The sequence below is a fragment of the Desmodus rotundus genome, chromosome 2, assembly GCF_022682495.2.
Source record: "Desmodus rotundus isolate HL8 chromosome 2, HLdesRot8A.1, whole genome shotgun sequence".
Taxonomy (NCBI): Eukaryota; Metazoa; Chordata; class Mammalia; order Chiroptera; family Phyllostomidae; genus Desmodus; species Desmodus rotundus.
The window spans coordinates 127,207,368-127,228,057 of NC_071388.1; the positions used below are offsets into that span (position 1 = coordinate 127,207,368).

Genomic DNA, 20,690 nt, shown 5'->3' on the forward strand with positions numbered 1-20,690 from the left:
CAGGTTTTTTATAAAACTTTTTCACTGATAGTTTTTTATTGTGCCATTAACCTGTTTTCCACGTAAGCCTTGATTTTTTAATTGCATCATCTTGCATATCAGTGATTTTAGGAATGCACCTGTTACATTACAGCAGAACTGACTGAATATTAGCACCACTCTACAAAATGTTAACCCAAAAGAACACCTACCCTACCTGAATATCCCGAGATGTCCTTCCTTACTGACACTAGAGCAATTCTAGGAGAGGAGTTTAGTTTGTGCAAGTGTATAAAAAAGAGCCTGATGTGTTAAGGATAGCATCAGTTACCCAGCCAAATTCTTTCACTTCTTTCCTGTATCCAGAATGTTAGTAAAAAATAAATTCTTATCTTAAAACCCGAGTCTGTGGTCTTATTTTCCACATCAGCTGCACACACCATACAGCTGCTTTGTTGAGTGGCACTGTGTTTTCTCATATCTAGAGTGTTAAGAATGTGTAAGATGAACTGTGTGGCAGTGCTGATGATGATAAGAAAAAAAAAGGAAGCAAAAGTAGATGCAGTTATTAAATTGCCTAGTGAATTTTAGATTTCATGTTTATAGTTAGAGCTATCAAATATTTTTACATTGAAATTATTCAAGAAAAAATAATTTTATAAACATAAAGCTCTCTAGTTTCTAACTACCTTTCCTGCCACTGTTTTTATAGCATGTTTAAAAAATTAATTGGGGTGACATTGGTTAATATTATATAAATTTCAGAAGTACATCTTTATAATATGACATTTAAATATTCTATTGTGTGCCCACCACCCAAAGTCTAGTCTCTTTCCATCACCATGTATTTGACTCCCTTTACCTACTTTGTCCTTATTCCAACCCCCTTCTGCTGCGTAACCACCATTCTATTGTCTGTACTGATGAGTTTTTTTGTTTTATTTGTTCATTTCTTGCTTTTTGTTTTATATCTCACATATGAATAAAATCATATGGCTCTTGTCCTTTTCCATTTGATTTATCAGCATAACATTCAAGATCCACTCATGTTGGTGCAAATGGCACTATTTCATTATTTTTAATGGCTGAGTAGTATTCCATTGCATATATGTACCACACCTTCTTTATCCAATCATCTACTGACAGACACAGGTTCCATGTCTTGGCTATTGTGAATGATGCTGCAGTGAAAATAGGTGTATGTATATCTTCACAAATAAGTGTTTTCATTTATTTATTATATTGAGTGTAAGTCATAGATTAAATTTCTTAAATATTAAAAATACTATTTCATAAGCAATAAAAGTCTGAGTGTGTATGGGAGGGCTTTTTTCAATGGCTTTTCACTGAAAAAATATATGGCACCTGCCCTGGTTGGCTGGCTCAGCTGGTTGGAGTATTGTCTGGTACACCAAAAATGTTGTGGGTTTGATTCCCAGTCAGGACACATTCCTAGGCTGCGGGTTCAATCACCGGCCATGGCATGAACAGGAGGCTACCAATCGATGTGTCTCTCTACCCTCCTCCTCTCTCTCTGTTTTTTTTTTAAGTTCTTTTAAAAATATTTTATTTCTTTTTAGAGAGGGGGGGAGGGAGGATAGAGGGAAACATTAATGTATGGTTGCCTCTTGTGCACCCCCTAATGGGGGCCTGGCTTGCAACCCAGGCATGACCCCTGACTGAGAACCGAACTGGTGACCCTTTGGTTCGCAGGCCAGCACTCAATCCATTGAGCCACACAAGCCAAGACTCCCCTCCTCCTCTCTAAAATTAATAAACATATCATCAGGTGAGGATCAAAAAAATTATGTGTTTGCATATATAAATTATACACATTAACATATAACACCTGTTACAGAGGTCACTGAAGAAGAGTATACTCCATCAGTATTTACAGAATCTATTCAATATACCCAAGATAATTATGAAATGGTTAACAGCATAAACTTTGTATAAATAATGGTTTTTACCTTTTATTTCAGATTGTTTTATGTACCACAGATTTAATCCCCTCAAGAGGTTTATTATACTACATTGTTACAATAAAGGCCTAAAATATGTAAAAATCCTATATATTGATATATACTGATGGTTACTTGTTGATGGTAAGGGTAAACTTGGGAGTGGGTGAAAGCTAGGTGATGATCATGATTGTGAGTTTAGGTAGTTACCAGCTCATATTCTTTAATACTATTTCCATTTTATTCCTATTTACCTCCTTTTGCCCCCTCCCAAGTCAAGAATGGTAAAGGTATTGTTTTAAACATTTCTTTCTGCATATTTACATATTCTTATATCAACAAAAACTTAAAATTTTAACACAACTTACAGGTACTTGAGTATTAAAGGCTTTTAGCAAAACTGGCAACAAATTTGCTAGCCTTCTAGTTGTCAGAAATAATTTGCTGAAATCTTACTATACGCAATGAGAAATGTGTTCCACAGATCTACATAACCACCCACATTTAACTTAATAATTTTAAATCTTAGAAAAGGTATAATACAAGATTAGTTAGAAAGAAGGACAGGTTATAAAGTTGCCACATACTAGTTTTTCGAGTAACACACCAACAAAAAATGCTGCAATGATGTAAATTAAATTGTACAAATCACTGAGGAAAGAATTCAAAATGCCCAAACAGGAGAAACAATATATTTGCCATTTAAGTCAAACAGAACCTCCAAAACATAAATTATTTTTAAAAATATTAAACCACTGTGATAAAAAAATCTGTATTTCAATTCTAAGGCAAGCACAAACTTGTTTTAATATATCAAGTAACTTCTTTCAATTACAGTGAATTAATACCATACTCAATCTCAGACTTTTATATTTCCCAGGTGAGTAGAAATAAAGATTTTAAAAGAAGAGTCTTAGCTCTAAAAATGAAGTGAGAGTAGCATACAGTAAACAATTTATGAAGTCACATGACTAGTTTAGTGGGGAGCCAAGCTTCTGGGCTCTCTGGCTCTCTATTATATCCAGCATTGGTGCTTTCTAAAAATTAAAGGTTTAAATCATCCTGGTAGTTCCATAATGACTTATTATGTGAACTAATTTTTCTTCACCAAAAACCTCCAGAATTTTAAGATAAAAATAAGCTTGGTAAGATTCCATTCAACATGGCGTTGACCATTGGTTCTCAAACTATTGCATGGGCTCTCTTTAGTGGAACAAAAAATGCCAGGAACCCTCAGTGAGCACTTAAATAAGTTTTATTGTGTTACTTAAATATCTACAAGTATAAAACTAGTATAAATGCCTTATGCTTACATCCCTTTAAATCAAAATGAAATTTTAAACAAAATAAAGATACAAAAACAAAAAATTCAAATAAACAATATTAAAGTTTGCAAACACTAAATTGCAGACATTTGATTTACTGTATGAAGCTGTAACCTTTGATCCAGTTCTATATTTAATCTGTTTCTGTATTTTTACTTTAATACTAGTAATGTGAAGAATGCCTGTTCACAATTACATTAAATATTAACTTTGAGGTTGGGTCTGAATAATTAGGCCTCAAAATTAACCAAAATTCTGCAAAGAGTGATTTAAATAAAGTATCAGTTGATATTTTTATAAAACTATCTCTTGTTCATGTGAAAGTTAATAATGTAGCATTGTTAATTGAAATTTTAATCAAATGGGTATCTAATCTGGTAACTACTAGAACTGGAAATGGAAACATTTTTCCTTGCATGGACATGATTATACTTCTTAGTGATTTTGTGGCCCTTACACAAAAAATTGGATTCAATATATAGGATTCAATACATTTCTTTGAATGGCATAGGCTATTAAAACTTTAGAATGCCTCTTTTAAAAAAAGATTTTATTTCTTTTTAGAGAGAGGGGAAGGGAAGGAGAAAGAGAGGGAGAGAAACATCGCTGGGTTACCTCTCAAATACGCAGTGACTGGGGAATCAAACCCAAAACCCAGGCATGCGCCCTGACTGGAAATATAACCGATGACCTTTAGCTTTGCAGGATGATGCCCAACCTACCGAGCCACCTGGTCAGGACAGGATGCCTCTTAACTATCAAGTGCCACCTAGTAAACCAACTCGTTCAGCATGTGTCACTATTCAAACACAGGGAAATCTTAATTTGTACAGAACATGGACATCATCTGACTTTGTTTGGCATGAACACAGATGTAAATATGACAGTAAATGCTAAATGAAAGTACTAAATTTACACAGTTATTCTGTTATAAGTTAGGTTTTAAAATGATATAGAATAATACCCTTATATGACCTTAAGACAATAATAAAAATAGGTACACTAAAATTTAAAAAATATAGAATACTTCCAAACTTTTAAGAACGTATCTGTGGACCCCAAAGAAATGATAAGAGAAAGTAATCAGTGAGGATCATGATGTACATGGGCTTAAACTAAGTGAGAAAAAATGAAAATTTACTAAATAAAGCCAAAGCTTTTAGCACAAGCAGTAAAGTAAGAAGAAGCCATTGCAGATACGCAGTCTGCCCAACCTGAAGAGCGTACCTTGGGAAGCAGTGGCAAATAACACTGTAACGAGGGAACCAGCAGTCAAAATTGGACATGGCTGGAAATAGAAAGCCATTAAAGATTTTTGAGAAAAATAGCACTTAAAAGGAAGCTTCTGGCAAGTATGGACTTAAAGAGGGAGCAGAAAGAGCTTGTATATATCAATAAATATTAGTCTAATAAATTATTGGACTGTTCTGTTTAAAACCAACTAACATATGGCAGAAATTATAATGAGCAACACTAAAATGAGAAAAAAGAATTAATGCCAAATACGTTAGAAAACTCACAATAGAAGACTTTACTCTCAAGTATTTTTTAAAACATCAGTAAATAATTATATTATTACTATCATTCTGGTGCCATAACTGAAAATTGGATTATCCTTCATGCTTCAAAACATAGAAAGTTCATGTGAGCCGTAGTTTAGGATTTTTGTAGTATAACGCTAATAATATAGTTAGACCACAGCAAATTATACAAATTTTACTCTCCATCTGTTAACGTCAGAGGAATTTTTCTTTTTTAAAATATATTTTATTATATTTTTTCCATTACTATTTAACCCCCTTACACCCTTCTCCCCACTGCAATCACCACACCATTGTTCATGTCCATGAGTCCTTTCACCTTTTTGCTCCATCCCTCCACCCCCTCACCTCCCCACTCCCAATAGCTGTCACCCTTTTCTCTACCTTCATAGATAAAGAACTGTCCATATTTTGCTTGTTAGTTCAGTTTGTTCATTAGATTCACATATAAGTGAAATTACATGATATTTGTCTTTCTCTAACTAGCTTATTTCACTTAGGATAATGTTCTCCAGGTCCATCCATGCTGTCGCAAAGGGTAAAATTTTGTTTTTACGGCCAAGTAGTATTCTACTGTGTAAATGTCCCACAGCTGTTTTATCCACTCATCTACTGGTGGGCACTTGGGCTGTTTCCATATCTTGGCAATTGTAAATAACACTGCAATGAACATAGGGGTGCTCATGTTCTTTTGAATTAGTGTTTTGGGTTTCTTTTGGTATATTCCCGGAAGTGGGATCACTGGGTCAAAAAGCAGACCCATTTTTAATTTTTTGAGTTAACCCCATACTGCTTTCCACAGTGGCTGCACCAGTGTGTAGCCAACCTCAAAGATAAATGTATGTAACTACCTTAGTCATTGTTTTCACAATGGAGCCAAGGCACACCCATTTTATATAAAACATATTTTTTTATGTTAAGCCTAGTCAGTAAAGATAATTTTTAGGAAAAGGATTTTGAATGATGAAGGAAAAAACAACACATTTTTTTCTTAAGTAAGTTCTGAAAGTTCTTTAGAATTTACAATATGACTTCACTTGATTTATTTTAATTCATGAATAGAACAGGCCATTTCAAAGTAAAAAAAAATTTTTTTTAAATCCTTACCCAAGGATATGTTTTTCTACCATTGATTTTTATTTCAGATGGAGAGAGAGAGGGAGGGAAGAGAGGGAGGTGGGAGAGAGACTATCTCCCCACGTGTCCTAACCCAGGCTCGAACCTGCAACCTAGGTACGTGTTCTTACTGGAAATCAAACCTGCCATCTTCTAGTGTACAGGACAACGCTCAAAACAACTGAGCCACCTCGCCAGAGCAAATTTTTCTGTGCTTGAATTTCTTCTTTAAAAATTGGTACTTTGAATATAAGATCATACTAGCGTTTGTCATACAAGCCATGTGCCAATTTGTGAACTACCTTAAAAGTATAGTGTAAAATCACATAAAAAAGACAAGCTGACTTCCCAGAAGCACAAAATTATGTTCCTAAGAACAATCAACACAATCAACCAACCACAAAAATTAAAAACTCATCATTTTTTGCCAGAGGGTCTTAATCAAGAGAATTTTCTTTTTTTCACTAGGTAGCAAAAGCTATTAACACATTTACTCCTAATTATTCAGGCCAGATTCGTTAACATATGAGTAGTGCCAAAAGTGAAATAATTATGACCTAAGTATACATGTTAGGCTTATTGTATAAAACTGGCTCCATTCACTTGTATATAACCAGTCAAAAGCTTTATAATCTGCAACAGCTCTATTATGAAACCATATTTTCTCACACATTACTAATTATATAAAGTCAATTTTTAAGGGACTAAAAATAGCTCCATGTTCTTTGTTTAAAAAAAAAAATCAAAGTCACAACTTAATTGTTCAGCCTGAATTACATCTTGATTGAGTTCTACTTCAGGATTATGAAATCCAAGCTGAGTTATCTGAATTATTTTATTGCCTAAAAGAAATATCTCCCTTACATTCTCCCATTTAGATGAGGGCCTTTTTAAAATTTATATATTATAAGGGCATTAGTGAACTAAGTTCTGTTTGAGAGACCATTTCCAAGTAGCTATTCCAGTTAGTGCTTTGGTTAATACCTGATATGATCAATTGCTCTTAATCAAGTCCCAGGAGTTTCTAAAAAGATCCAAAATAATAAGAAAAAACTATTTGTGGACTATTTTTATGCATCTACTTCTGAAGACATCAAATCAATAGATTGTTTTGTTAGTAGAATGCCTCTTAGTAAATCTTAAGGGTAAATAGGATTTTCAAAAGATTTTTAGACCTGAATCTTTTCTTCAAGAACATAACAATAAGCTTACAATGCAGTTTAATGGAAAAAATACAGTCTAAATAGAACTGCCATCTTCATATATTAGTTTTCAGAACCAATTAAAATATAAAAAACAAAAGACATTAAGGTTATTTTTTTGCTGATTTAAAGATAACCTCCCAGTAGTTTTCAGTATATTAAATATATTTAGCATATATGTCTGTAGTTTCCAGGGGCTCTCTTTATTAGAAGGCTCTTTATATAGAGTTTATATTTAGGGGCCAAGCTTATTTATGCCCCACTTCATAGGATATAGATTGACCTTAAAAGGCTAGATGATATGCACAACCCACAAGCACAAACCCTTACACACTATGAGATGCAAACAACAAACCTAGTTGCAAGATATAAGTAGAAGAGATGAAAGCGACAGTCTCTGGGCAACAGGGCTAGGAGCTAGGGAGAGACGGGGTTACTATAATAGTAGTACTAATACTGTTGAATTCGCTGGTTAATTGATGCAATCAATGGCATTGAAATTTTTAAACCAGAGTGCAGGTATTGCTATGATACAATAAAACTAAATTTGATAAATACAGCTAAACCAAAACCAGTTGCTGAGCATCCACTCATTATATTAAAACACTGTGATATGAGGTGATAATGAATTTGACAAATAAATCTCTAAACCAAAACCAGTGGCTAAGCATCCACTGTACATAAAATACTGTGCTAGGGGAGTCAGGGGGGCCCAAACATAAATTAGGGTATTAAATTAGATCATTTTTTAGTTTCTTTCTAGTTCTAAAATTGGTAATTTTATCTATATTAACTTATCTTTTAAAGCATAGGTCTAAAGACAAGACATAAAAATCAATAGAAAAAATATAACATTTACTCTAGATTACATTTCTTTCTTTGAAAAACATGTATGTCTATGAAGAACTCTAATACTTAAAATGAAATAAAATTTTAATTGAATTGAGAAAAACAAACACCACTAGCCATATCACCCACTATTACTACCTTAGGGCTACAGCACGCACAACCAGTACACTATCTCTGCACCGTGCTCTGTGTAAACTAGACAAAACAACGCGCCTCTTCTGGGACTCTGAGCCAGACAGCAAGACTTTGGGGAAGAGAAAACAATTTTTACTTTTTTTTTTTAACCTTTTGGTTGTCAAAGTTGTAAGATATGTTTTCCTTCAGGAGAGAATCATTTGCAAAACTACATTTTTTAATTTTATACACTTTTACTTGGTTAGAAAACTTGTTGCTTAATATGCAAATCAAACTGAGGGAGGGAGGGAGGAAATGAAGCTCAACAAACATCACAAAATAAAGTTGCTCTGCTATGTTGAGACTGCCAGGCTTTTTGTTATTCTACTTGAAAGTAAATGTGACTTGTCTGTAGAGAGTGCTGCTTCAGCAGTTCCGAATGAATTTCAAGCCTGTGCTCCATATTTTCTCTTTTGTTAAGTTAATGTATTCAGCAACACTGAACTGACGATTTAAATAACTACATTTTTAAACAAACGGAGCATTGATGTTAATGTATGAAAATGGTCCAAACCGCTGGGAGTCTTGGTTCCCACCATTGTTTATTCTGACAACAGGATATAATTGCTTACTTACTTGGCAGCAAATTTAACCATCTGTTTGCTTGCATGGTCTCCCACTGCCACAAGAGCCTGGACATTAAACTGCTGCTGACGCAGGACTAAGAAACACTGTTTTCCTGAATAAGACAGAAAGAACACAACTGTATTAAGGACATGTTACCTCTGGTTTTACAAAGAAAGAAAATGCTTCTCTACTTTAAAATAGGACCAAAACTTACTACATTCATCAGGCATGTAACATGTGTATACATGGCTTTCACAGTCAAAATACTCACACTCAGCTGACAAGTTTTAAAGAGACCAAAGTTCCTACTAAGAGAAACAAAAACGCTTTTTAACATGTTTGTTTTGAGAACACCGGCAAATCACTAATTTAAAAAATATTATAAATCAACAATTATTTTGTCATTGTACTGATTTATTAAACAAGTTTCAAGTAACTTCAGATCACTTTCAACATTCATTTAATAGCTAGTATATTCTACAGGCAAAGGCATTATGCTAACCACCATGGGAGCTTCAATGATGCAACCACGGAAGTACTAATAAAGAGCTTAGGAACTATGGGGGTGGTCCATTTTACTTCCTACCAAAGTACATTTGAAAGCGCATTTAGAATGACAGGCTAGTTTCTTTCATGTTCTATTTCCTTTATTTTTCCTTTATCGTCTTCCTAACCCTTCATCCTTTATAGTAGTTCCAAATATTTTTACTCCAAATAACTTTATAAGAGATCATTCTCTTTATGCCCTACAGCCAGTTTTATTTTTATGTATTCTGGGCCTCTTGGTGTCCCCCTCCTTTCATAAGGAACCGCCATTCCTTATTCTTAAGCTTTCAAAAACATTATTTGTAATAGATTCCAGTCACTATATATCTTTGTGACATCTCTTTCCTTCAAAGCAGATCCTTTTTAAGTCTCTGGTCAAGTTTTGGAAAACTACTTCCTCATAAAACAAGACAAATCTTTTCAAGACCAATTTTCTCATCAGCGTGTCTTGTAAAACATCAAAAGATGATTTTGGTTTTTGAATTGAGAATTACTCGTGCAAAAAAACCCCAGCAAAAATGCAAGCAGACTTATAGTTATTAATACTTTCAACATAGAGTATTTTGAAATAAAAATCAGACAGCAATCATGAGTTTAAAAAAAACAAGTTGTAAACAAAATGCCAACACAGACATAATGTACAGACTTCCAGGTCATACATGATTAACATATTTTCACCACTAAATAGACACTCATTTTCTTTCCTCTGGAATACCATCCAGTCACAAAGTAAAATGTTGAAAAAGGAAGTTCTGTGTACTAAATAAATTCAAAGGGATTTTAAGACACTGAATGGATAAAGACTGATAAAGTTAAGAGAGAAATCTGCAGAATAGATCAAAATGACATCCCAGGAACTACTGAACCCACAGCCAGGTATTAGCCCACATGGAACAGAATGTTAACGTGAACTGGAAGGCAACCTGCATGATTTAGTTAGTGTTTTAGCTGCTCTAACAGGACAGACAGGCAGCACAGACTCAGCTGCACTACAAAGCCATCCTGCAATGAACTCTAATACACAAAAGGCCTTGAGAGAAAATGGAGCATACAAATGGTGAGCACAGGAAAATGTCTCTCCAAGTCAGGACTGTGGGGAGCAACATTTAGTGTAAGGGTTTGGTAACAAGAGAAAGTTCTGAAATCTAAAGACCCAGGATCATATTTAGCCTATCATTCCTTATGAAGGAGCCTGTGGGAAAATTATTAAACTACACTATGCTTCAGTTCATCTGCAAAATGGAAAAAATAACAGATATAACTCATAGAGTTTTACTGACTTTTCTTATATAATCTTGAAAATTATATATTTAGAGTTGTGACAATGTTAACTATGAATATTAAATATTGGTATTAACTATAAATATCAATGTTAACTACTACTATAATATCAGAACTACTGCTGGTTCTTTGAGGATTGTCATTCCCATTTCACAGCTGGATTACTATGTGAGAAAACTATGCTGAGTGCTGGGAACACTAAATAAATATCTGTTAGACACTCATGATGGACTATCATGTGAAAACATGATAAACACTATACATAGAGTATAATCCCAATTTTGTTCGTGTAAAAAGCATATTAAAATTGATTGTATAGGAAAAAAAACCCATCAAAATGTGGCTACTGGTGGATGGTGAAATTCCAAGGAATTTTTCTGTTCTTCCTAATTGCCTGTATTTTCTGAACTTCCTACACAGTAAGTATGTGCTACTTTTCTAATCAGAAAAAATTGTTTTTTAAGACAATGATATAATCAGAGAGGTAGGTATAGAAGAAAGTTAAGGCTTATACATGCTGTTTATAAGAGATTAACCCTATATTGAAAGATACACACTGACTGAAAGTAAAGGGATGGAAAAAGATATTTCATTGAAATGGAAAAAAACAAACAAAAGGTGGGGTAGCAACACCTATACCAGACCAAACAGACTTTAGAACAAAGGCTCTGTCCAAAGAAGGACCTAGCAATTTCCACTTCTGGGTATTTATCTAAAGAAAACCAAAACATTAAATCAAAAAGACATACATCTGTATGTTCATTACAGCATTATTTACAATAGCCAAGATATGGAAGCAACCCAAGTGTCTATCAATAGATAAATGGATAAAGAGGTGGTGCATATAGCACTGGCTGGTATAGCTCAGTGGACTGAGTACCGGCCTGTGAACCAAAGGGTTGCCAGTTCGATTCCCAGTCAGGGCACATGCCTGGGTTGCAGGCCAGCTCCCCAGTAGGGGGAATGCAAGAGGCAACTGCACACTGATGTTTATCTCCCTCTCATTCTCCTTACCATCCCTCTCTCTAAAAATAAAAAAAATCTTTAAAAAAAAGTGGTGCATACATACAATAGAATATGACTCAGCCATAAAAAAGAATGAAATCTTGCCATCTGCAACAACATAAAAGGACCCAGCAGGGGTGTCCAACCTTTTGGCGTCTCTGGGCCACACTGGAAGAAGAGTTATCTTGGGCCACACATTAAATATACAAACACTAACGAAAACTGATGAGTAAAGAAAAAAAGTTTTAATTACATTATGATTTTATGTTGGGCCACATTCATTGCCATCGTGGGCCTGCCCCTGAGGGTATTATGCTGAATGAAATAAGTCAGATGGAGGAAGAAAAATGCCCTATGATTTCACATATATGTGGAATCTAAAAATAAAATAATTGAACAGGTGGAAAAGAAACAGACTCCTAGATACACAGAACATTTTGATGGCTGCCAGGTGAGAGGGGGCTTGGGAGGAGAGGTGAAAAGGGTGAAAAGATTAAGAAGTATAAATTGATAGTTACAGAATAGTCAAGGGGATGTAAAGTACAGCACAGAGAAAATAGTAATATTGTAGTAACTACATATGGCATCAGGTGGGCACTGGATTTGTTGGGGAAGTCACTTAGTAAGTTACATAACATCTAATCACTGAGTTGTACACCTGAAACTATTATAATATTGTATGTCAACTATAACTGAAAAATAAAAAATTATCTAAAGTGAAAAAAAAAGTTTCCTGGGAAGTTCTAGGAAATTAAACATAGAAGCAAATGCATTTCCTAAGATTTGACATACCTACTACTGAAAAGAAATCATGAAATCAATGGTTAAGGGTGAAGCAAAGAATGTTTACTGATCTCTTTTAATGTTTAATGTGTTTATCCCATATAATTCTAAAAATTAAACTTCTTCTTTATATAACAAATCCAACAGATGAGAGGAAGGGAGGTGAAGCACAAAAACAACCAGCTCAATGGAGGATAAGAAGGGATTCTAATTCTAGATGGAATTCAGAAGTTTAAGAAAAAACCATAAAAAACAGTAAAAAAATGGAACTGAATATTCAAGTATACAATAGAGATGGGAGAACTTTCTAAGTTTAAAAATTATAGAATGACTATATACAAAAACTTAAAACACTCAGGGAAAAATATTTGCTGAATATCATATAACCAATATGAATTAATATCTTTAATACATTAAAAATCTTAAAGAAATCTGTCTATTCCACCTAGGTTTTCAAATTGGCATACAGTTCTTCGTAGTAATTTCTTATAATCCTTTGCATTTCTGTGTTATCAGTTGTAGTCTCTCCTCTTTAATTTCTGATTATGTTTATTTGGATCCTCTCTCTTTTTTCTTGATGAGTCTGCTTAAAGGCCTGTCAATTTTGTTTATCTTTTCAAAGAACCAGCTCCTGGATTTATTGATCTTTAGAATTGTGTTTTTAGTCTCTACGTCGTTTAATTCTGTTCTGCTCTTGGTTATTTCCTTCCTTCTACGTGCTCTGGGCTGTCTTTGTTGTTGTTCCTCAAGTTCTTGTAGGTGTAGGGTTAGGTTGTTTATTTAAAATGTTTCTTTTTTAGGAAGGCCTGTATAGCTATGAACTCTCTCAGGACTGCCTTTGGTGTGTCCCCTAAGTTTTGGATTGTTGTGAGTTCATTTTCATTTGTTTCCAGAAACTTTTTGATTTCTTCCTCAATCTCATTCTTCACCCATTCATTGTTTAATAACATGCTATTCAATCTCCATGTTTTTGAGTGTTTTGGGGTTTTTTCTCTGAGGTTGGTTTCTAGTTTCAGTCCCTTGTGGTCAGAGAAAATGCTTGATATGATTTCAATTTTCTTGAATTTGTTGAGGCTTGTTTTGTGAAAAATATAATTTTCCAAAACTGAATGAAGAAGCAGAAAGCCTGAACAGACCAATAACAGCTGGTGAAACTGAAGCAGTAATCAAAAAGCTTCTGACACACAAAAGCCCTGAACTGGACAGTTTCACGACAGAATTTTACAAAGCATTTAAGAAAGAGATAACTTCTATCCTTCACAGATTATTCCGAAAAAGTCAAGAAGATGGAAGACTTCTAAACCCTTTTTATGAAGCCAGCATCATCCTAATCCCAAAACCAGATAAAGACATAACAAAGAAAGAAAACTTCAGGCCAATATCACTAATGAACATAGACGCTAAAATCCTCAACAAAATATTGGCAAACCGCATCCAGAAATACATTAAAAGATCATCCACCATGATCAAGTGAGATCAATCCCAGGGATGCAAGGATGGTACAATATTTGCAAATCAATATATGTAATACACCACATAAACAAAACGGAAAACAAAAATCACATGATCATATCAATAGATGCGGAAAAAGCATTTGATAAGGTACAGCACCCATTTATGATAAAAACACTCAGCAAAGTGGGAATAAAGGGAGCAGTCCTCAACATAATAAAGGCCATATATGGGAGACCTACAGCCAACATCACACTCAATGGGCAAAAACCTAAGAGTTTTCCCACTAAAATCAGGAACAAGACAAAGATGCCTGCTTTTACCACTCCTTTTCAACATATATTGGAAGTCCTAGGCACAGCATTCAGACAAGAAAAAGCAATAAAAGGCATCCAAATTGGAAAGGAGGAAGCAAAACTGTCATTGTTTGCAGATGACATGATAGTGTACATATAAAATCCTATAGACTCCACCAAAAAACTACTCAACCTAATAAATGAATTTGGCAAAAGAGGGAGATACAAAGTCAATATTCAGAAATCAAAGGCTTTTTTGTATACAAACAATGAAACATCAGAAACAGAAATCAGGAAAAAAAATCCCATCGGATACAGCAACAAGAAAAATAAAGTACCTAGGAATAAACCTAACCAAGGAGGTAAAAGACCTGTACTCAGAAAACTACACAACACTGAAGAAAGAAGTTAAGGAAGACACAACCAAATGGAAGCATATACCATGCTCATGGATTGGAAGAATTAACATCATCAAAATGGCCATACTACCCAAAGCGATTTATAGATTCAATGCAATCCCTATTAAAGTACCCATGACATATTTCACAGGTATACAACAAACATTTCAGAAATTTATATGGAATCATAAACGACCCCGAATAGATGCAGTAATTTTGAGAAAAAAAGAACAAAGTAGGGGGGATCACAATACTTGGCATCAAACTGTATCACAAAGCCCCTGTAATCAAAACAGTCTGGTACTGGCATAAGAACAGACAGATAGACCATTGGAACAGAACAGAGAGCCCAGAAATAAACCCAAGTCTCTAGGGTCAATTAATATTTGACAAAGGGGGAAGAAGCATAAAATGGAGTAAAAATAGCCTCTTCAACAAATGGCGTTGGGAGATCTGGACAGCTACGTGAAAAAAAATGAAACTCAATCACCAACTTACACCATACACAAAAATAAATTCAAGGTGGATAAAAGACTTAAATATAAGTTGTGACACCATAAAAGTCCTAGAGGAAAACATCAGCAGGAAAATCTCAGATATTCCACACAGCAACATCTTCACTGATATGTCCCCTAAAATAAGGGACATAAAGGAAAGAATAAACAAATGGGACCTCATCAAATTAAAAAGACTCTGCATGGCTAAAGGAAACAGCATTAAAATGAAAAGAAAACCAACTACATGGGAAAATATATTTGCCAATGATACCTCGGACAAGGGTTTGATCTCCTAAATATATAAAGAACTCACACGAATTCACTCCAGGAAGACAAAAAACCCAATTAACAAATGGGTAAAAGAATTGAGCAGACACTTCTCTAAGGAGGACATACAGAGGGCCCAGAGACATATGAAAAGATGCTCAGCATCACTAGCCATCAGACAGATGCAAATTAAAACCGCAATGAGATACCACTTCACACTGGTCAGAATGGTCATCATAAATCAACAAGTGTTGGAGAGGATGTGGAGAAAAGTGAACCCTAGTGCACTGTTGGTGGGAATGCAGACTGGTGCAGCCACTGTGGAAAATAATATGGAATTTCCTCAGAAACTAAAAATGGAACTGCCCTTTGACCCAGCAATTCCACTGCTAGGATTCTATCCTAAGAACCCTGAAACACCAATCCAAAAGAACCTATGCACCCCAATGTTCACAGCAGTACAATTTACAATAGCCAAGTACTGGAAGCAACCTAAGTGCCCATCAGCAAACGAGTGGATCCAAAAACTATGGTATCTATACACAATGGAATTCTACGCAGCAGAGAGAAAGAAGGAGCTTATACCCTTTGCAACAGCATGGATGGGACTGGAGAGCATTATGCTAAGTGAAATAAGCCAGATGGTGAGGGACAAATACCATATGATCTCACCTCTAAACTGGAACATAATCAACAAAAGAAAAAAAGCAAGCAAAATATAACCAGGGACACTGAAAGTAATAACAATCTGATAGTAACCAGAAGGGAGGTGGGAGGGGTAATGGGGGGAAGGGTTTTCAGGAACTACTATAAAGGACACATGGACAAAACCAAGGGGGAGGGTGGAAGCAAGGGAGGGAGATGGGTTTGGCTGGAGTGGGGCGAGTGGTGGGGGAAAATGCAGACAACTGTAATTGAACAATACAATAATTAAAAAAAACATCTTAAAGACATATACATAAAAAACACCATGATCCCAATAGGTAAAAGGGCAATAGACTAGAACAGATAATTTGAAAGAAAAAGAAAAAACCCCTAGTAAAGGAAAAAATGTTACTGGAAAAGAAAGTAATTCAAGTTGAAGCAAACAATGACGACCCATTCTTTACCTCTGAAATTAGGAAAGATTTAAAAATATGTAGTACTATCCATTGCTTGGGAGAGTTAAGTGAAAAACGTTCCTTTCTAACTTGCTGATGGCAAGGTAAATTTGCCCAATGCTTTCAGAACAGTTTGGCAATGGGCATTAAAAGTCTTAAAGATGTTGTCTTGGACTCAAGACATACATTTCTTAGAAGGTATATTAAGGAAATGAAGTATGGAAAAAGTCTTAGTGACGAAGATGTTCATAACAGGGTTACTTATATAAGAGAGCTCAACTTCTATTATCACTCACTTCATACTAATGTAGTCTTTACTACTGGAACAAATCTACATTTGACTCTAATTCTGTGGTCTCCAAAGTTTTTGTTCAAAGCATTTTCAATACTAGAATCTTGATAGTCCACTCAAAAAAAAATTTTTTTTAAATACTCAAAACAAAACAAAAAAATATTAGTACTGGTTTCCTGGTAAATTCAAGTTCTTTTGAGACCAAGTTCTTGCCAGATGTTAGTAAACAAAATTATTTTTTCTTTGGCTCTGGTTGGTAATACACTGCATTTCAGGGTCTGCTTAGTTCGCTGTTTTGCAAACTATTATTTTATGGACACTGGTGAGTTGATAACAAGAAGCAGAGTGTGTATAACCCCTTTTATATAAATTAAAAAAACCCCCAAAACAAAGGATATATCCATGCTTGTAAATACATTGTTTTCCTGGAAGAACCCACAAGAAACAGCAGAGGTTATTTTGGGGGGAAGTGACTGTGATAGGATAGAGGAGCTAGACTTTTCTTTTTCATGTTATATCTTTCTGTACTATTGAAATTTTTATTTATTTTTATTCTAAGAATCAAGTACGTAATATCTCAGTTTAGCACAAAGTCCTCATGCACTTCAGTATAGTAACTTTATAGGACAGATAAACCAACTGCTAACTACTGCTTATGTTTCTTCTTGGAACTTTCCAACCAGGAGATAGTTTATAGAAAGATATAAGTCAATGAATGCTCAAACAGCTGAATGAAGTCATTATTTTTAGAATGTTTAAATTTAAGCCATTAACAGTTAAAATGTGTTGATTTTGATTCTTAAGTTTTCAGAAGCATCTTATTCCTTAAATTTCACAGAAGTACTGTTTCAGAAAAATGTAAAGTTGGCAACTTTCTTTTACAGCACCATGAGTGAGATCCTTATTTCTGAGCTGAAGAACAAATGTGGTATGTAGTCAGGACAAAGAAGTTTATTCTCATCTCCATTTTGGTGATGCCCCTTAATGAAGGGGGCCCTTGTGGAAGAACCAGGTTGTCAAAGATATGAGGCAATCTTGTTTTCTTTTTTTTTTTTTTTTTTTTTTAAATATATTTATTGATTATGCTATTACAGCTGTCCCATTTCTCCCCCCACTCCACTCCATCCTGCCCACCCCCCTCCCTCCCACACTCCCCCCCATAGTTCATGTCCATGGGTCATACTTATAAGTTCTTTGGCTTCTACATTTCCTACACTATTTTTACCCTCCCCCTGTCTATTTTCCACCTATCATCTATGCTACTTATTCTCTGTACCTTTACCCCCCTCTCCCCCTCCCACTCCCTTATTGACAACCCTCATGTTCTAGTTGTTTGCCTAGTTTGCTCTTGTTTTTGTTTTAGGTGTGGTCGTTAATAACTGTGAGTTTGCTGTCATTTTTACTGTTCCTATTTTTGATCTTCTTTTTCTTAGGTAACTCCCTTTAACATTTCATATAATAAGGGCTTGGTGATGATGAGCCTCTTCAACTTGACCTTATCTGAGAAGCACTTTATCCTCCCTTCCATTCTAAATGATAGCTTTGCTGGATACAGTAATCTTGGACGTAGGTCCTTGCGTTTAATCTTGGGTAATGTAATTATGATGTGCCTTGGTGTGTTCCTCCTTGGGTCCAGCTTCTTTGGGACTCTCTGAGCTTCCTGGACTTCCCGGAAGTCTATTTCCTTTGCCAGATTAGGGAAGTTCTCCATTATTTGTTCAAATAAGTTTTCAATTTTTTGTTCTTCCTCTTCTCCTTCTGGCACCCCTATAATTCGGATGTTGGAACGTTTCAAGGTGTCCTGGAGGTTCCTAAGCCTCTCCTCATTTTTCCAAGTTCTTGTTTCTTCATTCTTTTCTGGTTGGATGTTTGTTTCTTCCTTCTGGTCCACACCATTGATTTGAGTCCCAGTTTCCTTCTCATCACTATTGGTTCCCTGTACATTTTCCTTTGTTTCTCTTAGCATAGGCTTCATTTTTTCATCTGTTTTTCGAATAGATTCAACCAAGTCTGTGAGCATATTGATAACCAGTGCTTTGAACTGTGCATCCGATAGGTTGGCTATCTCTTCGTCGCTTAGTTGTATTTTTTCTGGAGCTTTGAAGTGTTCTGTCATTTGGGCCATTTTTTTTTTTTTTTTTTTTGTCTTGGCGCGTCTGTTACTTTAAGGGGCGGAGCCTTAGGTGTTCACCGGGGCGGGGTAATGCTGGTTGCTGCGCTGTGATGCTGTACGTGGGGGAGGGGCCGAGAGGGAGCAATGGCGCCCGCTTCACTCTCCACCGTATTTCAGTCTTTCACTCTGCTGCCCACAATCAAACTGGGCCCCTCTGGTGCTGGTTCCCGAGTAAGTGGGCCTGTGCACACTCTAGGCCCCTGTGGGACTCTCCAACAACCTCTCCTGTGAGGCTGGGAGTCTCTCCTGCCGCCCCAACCCCCAGGGGCGCTTTCAATCAGAGGTTTGAGGCTTTATTTCCCCGAGCTGGAGCCCTGGGTTGCGAAGCGGTCTGCTTCTCTGCCCGCCGTTTGTCCGGTTTATCTGTGGGCGAATGTGGTGCCGCAAGGTGCTACCCGCCACTCTGCCTGCCCCGCTCTCCGCCACTCTGAGTCCGGCCCTCTGGGTTTATCTGTGCAAATGTGGGGCCGCAGGGTCTGCTAGTGCTCGGACTGCCTGCGCCATTTGTCCCACACTCCGCCAGTCTCAGTCCTGCCACAGCCACGCGAGTCCTCTCCACCCCGGTGCCCGTCTCCGCCCCTCCTACCAGTCTGGATGAATGATTATTTTCTGTTTCCTTGGTGTTGGTCCCCCTTGCTGTTCGATTCTCTGTCAGTTCTGGTTGTGCGAGGAGGCGCAGTGTGTCTACCTACGCCGCCATCTTGGTTCCCCTCTGGCAATCTTGTTTTCATCTCTTCCTATATTGTCTTTTAGCTTGCCAAGCTCCTGAATTCATTATTTAAATAAGGTACCTTAACTCCCTAATTCCCACATTAACATTTTCTACATCATTTATGCTAATCAGGGAATAAAGCAGCAAAGACCTGTTTTAAATACTTTCCATTTGTTATTTCCCCTAAATTATTTTTGGCAAGCATTTAAGTTGAGGTTCCGACCTTTGGTATTAAGAATCCTAAATTAATCTGTTTACCAAAATAATTTAGCTATTTTCTAAGTGTAAGTAAATTTTTAGGAAAAAGATTATTGAAAGAGAATTATTTAATGCCATTGACTCCCATGTAGTATGCATAAAATTTGAAAGGAACCACTGATATTTCAATTACTCTTTCAATATATAGACTTAAGCTCAAAAGCTTTCACAATGCAAAGAAAGTAGTTTTAAATGTTAGCATTAAGAGTTAAAAAATTTCTCCTTGCTCCTATATTTTAGACTTATTTTAGAAATGTGACATGTAAACTTACTGTAAGAAATCTGATTTTAATATTTAAGAATATGTAAAAACACTGCCCTGTAAGGCAAGATATAGGTATTTGTTATGCCAACTGACTCATTTTTTTTGTTTGCACAACAGGATTCTAGTTGTCATACTTTTGACACTATGATTTTGACACTTGCATTTCCTTATTTATAGTTTTTTTACAGCTTTGCTCTACTTGATATGCTAGCATAGTTTTATTTTTCCAAAGCCAGTTTTAATGTGTTATTACTTTTGAAGTTAAAGCACATGAATGATTTATGTCACATTTATTGACATTTTTCCAATGTAAGAAATGAGAAGAAAGGAATGGGAGCAATCAGGGTTTTGCAAATTCAAAGCATAAGATTTCATTTATTTGTTTAGAAGATCTACTTCGGCACAAATAAAAAACATTGACAGTCACTATTAGCAAGATGTGAAGCAAGCGGTACTGTCACATACCTGTAGGATAGCTGAATACAACTTTACTGAAAGGTTATTTTGGTATTAAAAAATTTAAATATGCATATGCATACCCTTCAACCCAGCAATTTCGCTTCTAGATATTCATCTTGGAGAAATACTGCCTTATGTATATCTATAACGAGTATCATGAAAGAATCTACAAGCAAAATTGTTCACCGAAAA

General features: G+C 35.6%; 1 protein-coding gene across 2 annotated transcripts in view; it reads right to left on the reverse strand.

Moving 5' to 3' along the window:
- DARS1 (aspartyl-tRNA synthetase 1) overlaps window positions 1–20,690 on the reverse strand; it is a 60,112-nt gene that overhangs the window by 30,774 nt on the left and 8,648 nt on the right. For both annotated transcript variants that reach the window (XM_024569624.4, XM_024569623.3), the window contains exon 4: window positions 8,724–8,826. In XM_024569624.4, the coding sequence (XP_024425392.1) occupies window positions 8,724–8,826 (103 nt within the window). The remainder of the gene's footprint in view (window positions 1–8,723; window positions 8,827–20,690) is intronic.